General features: G+C 31.5%; 1 protein-coding gene across 2 annotated transcripts; it reads right to left on the bottom strand.

Moving 5' to 3' along the window:
• Nucleotides 1-1,178: 1,178 nt before the first annotated feature.
• Nucleotides 1,179-7,200, bottom strand: LOC119608534. Of its 2 annotated transcripts, none has more exons than XM_037962989.1 (4): nucleotides 4,202-7,200; nucleotides 3,211-4,025; nucleotides 1,598-3,068; nucleotides 1,179-1,254 (listed from the first exon to the last, which is right to left on the bottom strand). In XM_037962989.1, the coding sequence occupies exons 1-3, from the start codon at nucleotides 6,319-6,321 to the stop codon at nucleotides 2,269-2,271; spliced, it is 3,735 nt and encodes a 1,244-aa protein (XP_037818917.1). In that variant the 5' UTR covers nucleotides 6,322-7,200; the 3' UTR covers nucleotides 1,179-1,254; nucleotides 1,598-2,268. The 2 variants fall into 2 exon arrangements, with proteins under 2 accessions (XP_037818917.1, XP_037818918.1); XM_037962990.1 differs by lacking the exon at nucleotides 1,179-1,254 and having other exon boundaries at nucleotides 1,993-2,053; nucleotides 2,174-3,068.
• Between the last annotated feature and the right edge of the window lie 2,886 nt (nucleotides 7,201-10,086).

Genomic DNA, 10,086 nt, shown 5'->3' with positions numbered 1-10,086 from the left:
TATAACTGAGGATACAGTCATGATTATAGGCTGCGCTATATTATATAATATAAAACTATCGACTTTAGTATAAGATATCGTGCCGGCTATAGTCTTTTTTTCTCACCAAACCATAGCAAAGAAATCATATATAAAATCTTTTAGAAATTGAGCAAAATAGGGGTTTTAAAGTTGCACTTTAGTAGAAAAAAGAAAAAAAGAGAGAATTTTTATATAAATTTTTTAAAAAAATTTCTATACAAGTTTATTTCAATACTAAATAAAATACAAAATACTACATACAAACATGATATAAAATGATAAACTAAATAAACAAAATAATAAATGAGGATGAGTAAAAAAAATGAAGAAAGTTAAAGATAAAATGAGATTGCACTTGTTAAACAAAAAGAGAGAAGAAAATATCGTTGGGTTGGGAAAATCACATTTTTTTTTTTGCATAAAAATAAAAATTTTTATAAGAAATATAAACAAAATTATAAAAAATTAAAATCTGAAAAAAAATAAAGGAAAACTTTTACTTAAATATGAGAAAAATTTTCAAAAAATGATGAAATAAAAAAATAAATATTGCACTGGGAAGTTAAAAATTTATACAATTTCAATTATAAATAAAATACTTTTTTTTGTAAAATTTAAAAAACTTAGAAGGGCAAGTTATAAATAAATATTAAGGAATTGTTTTTTTAGTAAAATGCCAAAAAAATAAAAAGTTTTCCTTTTAAGTTTTTTTTTTCTATTAATATTAATGATTATAATAAAATCCTACGTTTTTTGTTTTGTTTTAATAAGTTTAAACTACTCTAAAATATATATATATGATTTTTTTTATAAATATGTTTTTTTGTTTAAAGATTAAATTTTAATTTTAACATGCATTCATCGGGCAACAACATTTTGTTTATTTACTTTTTCAAGTTTTAAAATTTTTTAAGACACCGAAAAAAGAAAAATTTTTTTTTGTTTTTGTTGTAAATATATATAAGTAGTTGATATTTATATAGAAAAATCTATGACATTTACATACACACATTTGCATATATACAATTTAATTTTAAAAAAATTATAAAAAAATGAAAAATTATAAAATTAATATTAAAACAAATTAAAAAAATTAAAAAAAATATATTAAATATTTAAAAAAAACAAAGCTGGTTTTTAAGTTGTTTTTTTTTGGGGGGGGGAGAAAAACAACCAACAGGAGATTAGTTTAGGTGGGGACAAGAGACAGTGTTGAAAAGAGTTATTTTTTTGCTTTTTTAGAAAAAGAAAAAAAAAGAGGAAAAGGGGGGAAATTGTTTAATAAAAAAATTTAATTAAATAATTTCACATTTACGACGTTTACAACTTACAAAATTATAACATCAAATTAAACAATTAATTACACACACAGAGACACACACATAGTAGTTAAATTTGTTGTTTAAATATATCATTATAATTATATTAATATTGTATAAATACCGAAATTATATTTAAAAAAAAAAAAATAAAATAAAATATATTTATAAAAATAATCACTTAAATAACTACGTTTAAAATCATAAGAGTTTAAACACAAAAACAGTCATATTTTTAAAAAAAAAAAAAAACTAACCTCTTTTTGTTTATTTGCTTGTTTTTTGTTAAAAGAAGAACAAAATCCCAGAAAAAGTTTTATTTTAAGTTCTAGTTCTAGGTTACGTTTTCTTAGCGTTCAGTAAATGAAAAAGAAAATTCACTTGTTTAATTTGTTGTTCTTTTGCTGTTTCATTTTATGCGAGGAGGAGTTAAATTTTTTTTTGTAAAATTCTTTTAACTTAAACAACATTCAAAAAGTAAAAAACTTTTGGATTTGTTGTCCTTTTGTTAGCGGTTTTTAAACCATAAAGGGTTTTGTATGTTTTTGTTTGTTCTTTTAAGTTTAATAATTAAAATTATATATAATTTATATAATGTGCTTGTGTTTGTTTTGTTTTCAATACTTAGTAAATTTGTTGGCATTTGTTTTTTTTTACATGTTTCGTTACAAAACACATGCTTTTTTTGTTTGTTTAACGCTAATAAAAGAAATCTGTGTAAGGGGCGAAAGAAATAAGAAAAAAAATTATTATTCTTTTTCTCTGGCCACAACAGGGATTCCAGGATTCAATATTTATGATGATTATTATAATTATAAACTATTTAACTTCACCTTGTTTTCGTTTTTAAATTGCTGCTGCTGCTCTTGCTGTAGTTATAACGATATCAACCATCTACTAATACCGGTGACGGTGGTATATCTTCCAATCAATTATAAATGAAATTGGCGGCATCACATAAAGCATTGCTGTCGTCATCAAATTTGCCATTTATTGTATAATTCGAACTTGTGCCATAGCTCCACTCTTTCTTAATGTAATCACCATCGTTGGTCGATGAAGAATTATTGTGTAAAGCTCCCAGTGAATTGTGATCTAATCGAAAATCATCATCATCGGCATACAGTTGAGCTGGTATTGTGTCGGGTATGGAGTGTTGGTCCAAGAGATACCCATACGTGGGTAACGAATGAGACAAATCTACATGATGGTCGAGATCATTGTCAAAATTGGACATGCCAAATTTCGAACTGGGTGGCGAGTGGGGCGAATTGGCGGAATTGTCATCGAATACAACCTCTTCTTTGATCAACATCTCATTCGAATTATCACCAGAGACATAGAAATTCGGTTCGGTTTTGATGGCTGTCGTAGCCAGGGACGGGGAAGATTTCTCATCTAATATATCATCGTCGTCATCAAAGTGACGGCCGTTATTGACACTCGGATGATGTAAATTCGTATCATCATCGTCATCATCCATATCGGCCAGATGACGACGCCGGTGGTGATTTCGGTGGTTATTGCGTTGGTGATTGTTGTGGTGATTTTGTTGGTGATGATGATGATGGCCATTGAGACTGGCATCATGATCTCGTGTACTGCGTATTATTGAAGAGGAACCCAGGGCAGCCGAGGCCAATGATAGGGGTACTCCAGATTTAGAGACCACAACTGAAGAGGAACATGATGTTGATGAAGAAGAAGGTGAGGGAGATGGTGATGTGCCTAAAAACAAAGGAAAAAAGATAAATTATCAATTTAAACCAAATACATTTCTAAAGTTTCATCAATTCAATTAAATTTGCCTACGACAAGTTTTCGTTTTCCATTAAAAAGAAAAAAAATCAAAAACAATCATTTCCCTTACCTCTATGTTGAATGGCACTGGCAAATACTGAACTTGTTAATGATGTTACACCACCAGTCGAATGTATTATAGGAGTTTTACGCATCAATTGTTGTTGCAATGCACTACTACTGCTGCTCGTTATATGACTGCTACTACTGCTATTATTATGACGTATGACTTGAGCATGATGTTGCGGCTGTGATGTCTGCGACAGCAGTGTGTCAACACCTTTATTATCATTATTATGCAAATAGTTATTAATCACAATGGCTCGTGTCGGTGTGCCTCCGTTCAATAAGATTTGTCTAGTCTGTCGCAATTGTTCTTGTGAAGTATTCGATGATTCGGATGAATCATCGCCGGTGGCTGAGACAATTGTATTCTTAACACAACTAGTTGTAACATACTGATGGCCATTCAACGAATTGAGTTCATCACTCATGGCCGAATTATCGTCTAGATCATCGTGCATGGAGTGTTGGCTGAGCAATACATTGCCACTGGTGCTGGGTCTTTCCAGTGGACTGGAGGACTCTGTCAACTGTGGTTCCATTTTGATGATGGTCGAAGTGGGTGAATTGTGAGCACTGCTGGCACTGCTACTGGAACTTGTATTACCACTGGTTGTGGTACTGGTGGCTGTTGATTTAATGGTTGACGTTGCTTGTGACGTTTGAACACGTTGATGAACTTGCATGTGGGTTTGCAACGATGATTGAGTGTGTAATTTCTTTTTACAGATTTTACACTCGAATGGAAAGTCACCAGTATGTGTGCGAGCATGTATCTTGAGATTGTAACGTTGACCAAAGCCTTTACCGCAAACTTCACATCTGTGTAGAAAGTAAAAATAAAAAATTCATTCATTAAAAAGAATTATTCATTAAAAAGCAAAAGATTAAGTATGGAGAAAAACTGTGGTTATGGGGTCATTATCTTTGTATTAGTTAGTTTATTGATTAATAAGATTAAAACTAAAAAAAATAAAAATAAACGAATTTCCACTTACTTGTGCAACTTAACACCAGAATGCAATTTAGAATGTCCTCTCAACGACGCCAAAGCGCTAAATTGTTTGCCGCATATTTCACACGTCAGATTAACATTTTCATTGTGGATCTTTTTGTGAACCTTAAAGTATTCGAAACTCATGAATTCTTTGTGACACACTTCGCACTTGTACTTATGACGTTCGGACTGTTGTCCGGTGTGGACGCGCATATGTTTTATGAAATTGGGACGAAAACGTACGACACGACCGCAAATTTGACATTCGTACGGTTTGCAGCGAAGACAGTGTTTCTCATAGTTTTTCAATGATTTCAAAACCATATTACAGATGGCGCATTTCATGTTGTTGGCATGGCCGGAACGATGAATTTCGAAGAGTTCTTTGTTGTCGAATTTCTCTACACATTCCAAGCACTGATAGATTGTGCCACCGCCGCCACCACCCATTGTGCCAGACCCAGACGGCATGGAGGTGGATGAGGGTGAAGCGGACGAAGAAGAGGAGGGTGGCGAGGTGGATGCTGTATTGCGGGTATAAGCTGCCTGAGCTTGGGCTGAAGTCGATGCAATAGGATGAGTCGAAATGGATGTTGATCGGGGAGGTGGTGATCTTGTTGTTGATATGGCAGCATTTGTTGTTGCAGATGCAGTAGCTGCTGAAGACGACGTCGACGACGAAGGGGAGGTCGTTGTTGAGCCACTGTTAAGAGTCATTATTGTAGTTGTTTGTTGTTGCTGTTGATGATGAGCTTGTTGCAGCTGCGCCTGTTGATTGGTCGTTAAAGCATTTGTCAGTATTTGATGGGTATTGGAAGTTTGTGTTATGGTTGAAATTGGTGATGAATTCCCTGTATTATCTGTTGTAGTATTAGTTAGCTGTTGATGCTGCGGTGGCTGCTGGGTGGTGGTTACCATTATAGGAGTTCCAGTGGCAGTGCCGCTACTTCCCATGGGGGCAGCCTGCAGTATCAGCTGTGTTGTTTGGCCATTGGTACCAACTTGCTGTTGTACCACATTTAAGACCGCCATCGAACCATTACGACTCAAAACAGCGGGCATACGTACCAAAGTGGTGCCGCCCACATTGGCCACTCCGTTGCTAATGAATACTGGACGTCTTTGAAGATGGGCTAAAGCTTCGGAAACGGGCACTGTTACAGTGCGTGTACCAGTGCTGACAATGGAACCGGCTGGCAATACCAATTGTGTCGGCTGGCCATCGGCATCGGTGGTGGTCACGGTAGTGGCAGCACTAGTGTAGGCCAATCTTGGAGTATTATCACTGGGTTGTACCTCCATATTTTCCACTTTGATTTGTGTGGCTTCTAGATGGGGAGGTTCCTCGTCGGCTTCAGCTGCCTTAGCCTCCTCTTCGATATCTTGCAAGTTTTCATCGTTTAGTTCGGGATCTTCTTCATCGTCTTCGGTTTCCAAAGAATGATGATCCATTGAGGCTGCCGCTGACAAGGGCAGCGAATTGTAATTGTGTAAATCTGAAGAGCGTACAATGATACCACGACCATTAAGGAAATGATGATGCGTTGGACGACGCTGTTGTTGCTGCTGTTGAACAATAGTTGTATGATGTTGATGTTGTGCTGTTGGTATTTTTGTTTCGATTATGGACTGTTCAGCGTCTTGACTGGTTTGACTTAAATCGGAAGCGCTTGTTATTGGTGTAGTTGAATTCGGTGGGGTCTCTAATTTATAAATGGCAGCTGCTATTGTTTTCTTAGCAGCTGCAGTCGATGATATGGCCCCCTGAGAACTGCTGCTGGTTTCTGTTTCCATTAGTTGATGACCAACTTCGTTGGCGGACGAGGACTTTGTGGTCACTTGGTGTTGTTGATATAATACTTGCTGATTGTGTGTTGGCTGGCGATGATGATGATGTTGATGATGATTGTCATTTTCGTCGTCATCGGCATCATCAGCATCTTCGTGCTCCATGGGAGCATCTTGTAAGATAAATTCGATTTGTTGTGACAATGCACTATCATTCATGGCCATTAAGCCTTCTAGATCTTTAGAAGCCATAGAGGAACCATTGCTTATTGCAAATAGCGAGGGAAGACTACGCGAAGATAAACCTCCAGTTGTATTATTAGAGCCATCCATATTTTAAAGCTGCTGTTGATGCTACTGCTGCTGTTGTTTGTGTTGTGTTTAATTTTAATTTAAAATTAGTTCAATTGTTTAATTCTAGCATTTAGGGTTTTTTTTTTTTTTGCAAAAATTCTTGTTACAAAAATTCTTCAATTATAAAAAGTGTAGCGTGTTTTTTTCTTGTAATTCTTTAATTCACATTCATTTAAACTAATTATTTCGTTTTAATTTTCTTCTTTTTTTCAGAGAATGTTTTTCTTTTTTGTTTTGTACTCGTTTATAATCATTTTTTTAATTTTTATTTTTTCACTTAAAATTTGTCTCTTTTCATTAATTTTTTTCTTTTATAATTGTATTTTCTGTTTAATGTTTTTTAATTTTCCAAAATGTTGCATTTATTTATTAATTTCATTTTCTATTTTTAACAAAAAATAAGGAATTTATTTTACTACGCATAATATTTTACTCGATTTTCTTTTTCTTCATTTTCCTTTTTTCCATTTAATAGTTTTTCAAAGTTCACCTTTTTCACACACACACACACTCATTCACACGAACTCACACACATATTAAGTCAGGCAGTCAAACTCTTTTTTTCCATGGAAAACGTCAATGATTGAAATAAATTTTCTTTGAAAATGGAAAACTTTTTACATGTTCCTTTTTTCTTTCTACTTTACGTGATTTTTTCTTTGTTTCTCTGTTTGTTTTACCCATCTATTTTCTTTTCATAAACAAAATTTGCACAACGTTTATAGGGTTGCAATCTGTTTGTATAAAAGCACAGTGTTGTAAATATGGGTAGTATTTTACCGAGTACTATTTTTCGTTTTTGGTACATTTTCAGGTGTACGAAATATGCAAAATGCATTGTAAAAGGAATATTTAGGAAAATATAAACTGTTAATAGACGTAAATACTGAAATGTTTTATGTACTATTTTATTTACTTTTCACTTAATTCGTTTGTGTAAGAAACTTGTGATATAAAGTAACCTCTTCAAGTTTCAAATTTCACGTCGTAGGCAAGAGATTAAAAATTCAATTAAACTTTAAAAGCTATATTGATAGTAGTAGGTATAGTTATTTTATTGAGTAAAAATAAATATTTTACTATATAATAAAATCTACCTAGTAAAACTCAAAGCGAAGCGGTTTCCGTAATGTAGTTGCTAGACTCTTAGTTTTTAATGTATATAAATTTATAATTCATAATTTAATGATAGAACCATTATTATTATAATTTTAACCAATAGGTGTAATAAGAAAATTAAATTTGATTATAAATTATTGCTGTATTGATCAAAAAACTTAAAAATTTAAAATATAAATATATTTTAATCTAAAATATTATATATATTGACATTTTTATTACAAATACCGTTATAATTAGGGATGTAACGAATGGTCGCTTTCGCATATGTGAATTCGAATTATTCGCCTCCTTTTTTACATTCGCTTTTGCATTCGCAAAAACTTAGCGAATGTTTTAGCGAATACTATTTCTAAGAAAACTAAATAAAAAATTAAATCTAAACATTCTTAGAGAATGGAAATTAAAATTCCCTGACTTGTATTTGTTTTTTAGGTTTGTATTATGAAGTAAAAATTTTGATACAAGTCAATTTTACATCAAAATATATTAAGGATTTTCATTTAAACGTTCAAAACCCTCGTAAACTGTGCAACCTGTGCATGTTTCCATTCTCGCAATTGAATTGTATGGAAATTTATTTGCACAACCCTTATAAGTTTGAGCGACTATTTAGACCGGCAAACTTGAGCAAACTCATTGTGCATTTAATAACTCCGTTCACTATTGTTTACTTTTGAATTTATGGCCTTGAATATTCACATTTTAAACATATTTTGTATAATTTTTTGTTAAAATAATTTATTTTTTATTTTTTGATTTCGTTTGACATTGTTTTAAATTGTTTATAAATATTGTTATTGAACAGAATTTGAACAGGGGTTTCATGAAACAAGTTGAATAAACTTGCCCACTTGCACAAATGGTAAACTTAAGCGTTTAAATGAAAACCCTTATTATGTAATTTCATAATTTTCAATTGCAAAATATAATACATAAAACAAATTTCTCAAGAAAATATATGAAGTATATGTCAATTTATTAAATTAAAAAAATAACCCTTTCGCATCCCAAAGTTGTTTATAACCAACTTCCAGTATATCCTTATAGCCATTTTAATGGTGGACCGAAAAAGTCAAGTTTTTCTTAAAATCTATAAAAAAAATTTACTGATTGTGTAGAACGTTCAAGAATCTGTCCCAACGCTAGAATTGATGTCAGAGATAATGGCTTTAATACAAGTCATAACAATTATTTACTACAAATATGGTATAAATAAAAAAATTTGTTACCGAGAAAATACCTTTAATGCTTTGTAATATTTAGTAATTTCTTAAATAGCTTTTATACCAGTCATAGAATTCAAAAAATAAAACTAGTAGAGGATAATGTTTCCAATCGAAATTCAAATAAAAACTTTACCCTTGTATAAAACAATGGAATTAAACTTTTACTTATTGGAATTTAACCTATACTTATTAATGTTCACCGCTATAGTTTACAACAAAAACCCGATTATTGCTCCAAAACCAATTTCCGAATAAGCCCATAAAGGTTTATCGTGTCATATATATTTATTGAGACGTCAAATATTTATAGAAATTTACATTTAATAAATAGGTAATTTTGTATAGAAGCCATGTAAACCCAGGATGAAAGAATAGACTTTTTTGTGACAATTCAAGGCATGTAATACCCCATTTACACATACACGAAATCTAGTACTTATGAGATTTCGAGCCAAATCTACTTGATTTTAACTAGATTTCCCATACAAAACAAAATCTACTTCGTAACTAGATTTCGTTAAAATCTACTCAAAATCTAATAGTTTTTAGTGATGCAACTCTGTTTTTTTCCTAAATAATACTAAAAAATACGACACTACACAAGAAAAAAGAGGAAAACAAAACAAACAAACAAAATTAAAATGTCGACAAAATTTTTATAAATTGAAAAACATGAATGAAAAGTTAATCTAAAATAAAAGGTAATGTTATATTTAAATATCTATTTTTTTATTTTAAATGGAATTTTGATAAATATCCCATTTTTCCTTCTTATTTTTCATATCACACACTTTTTCAAGAAATATTAGAAAAAATGAAATCTTCTTAAATGTCAAGAATAGTAAGTGTAAACGGACTAGATTTGGAAAAAGATTTTAAATGAAATCTACTAGATTTCGTGTATGTGTAAATGGGGTATAAAATTAATGGGGATAATATTAATAAAACATAATATTTTCATTTGTCTTTTTTTCAAATCTCCGTTAATTATACAAGATAAAAAATTAAATGAAAAGAAACCCAGAGATTTGTCCATTAAATCAGGATCTCCAGATATCATATAGTGAAGTTTGAAAAACCTCAGAGATCATGTCGACATTTATTACACGATATCTGGAAAACCTAATGTTAAGGATACGTTTTTAAGACAGATTCGGATTTAGAGCTGTTCCTTACATAATATTTATGTATTTTGGTCTCTGGGTTAACAATTTGTTGGACTGTGTTTCTATCGAAAGTATGCCTGATAGATTAATTCTATCAGACATACTTTCAAAGTTTTAGATATCGCTGATATATTGGGTCTTCCGAAAGCATAGAGATAAACAACATAAAACAATATATGTATAGACTATGTCGACTACGCCATCTTTAAGGACTTGGTATAAAAACATAT

Source organism: Lucilia sericata, unplaced genomic scaffold, assembly GCF_015586225.1.
Source record: "Lucilia sericata isolate MDLA Ls3-8-SP2 unplaced genomic scaffold, ASM1558622v1 Contig000847F_arrow, whole genome shotgun sequence".
Taxonomy (NCBI): Eukaryota; Metazoa; Arthropoda; class Insecta; order Diptera; family Calliphoridae; genus Lucilia; species Lucilia sericata.
The sequence above is the reverse complement of the archived record's forward strand: the minus strand, read 5'-3'. Positions and strand labels throughout refer to the sequence as shown.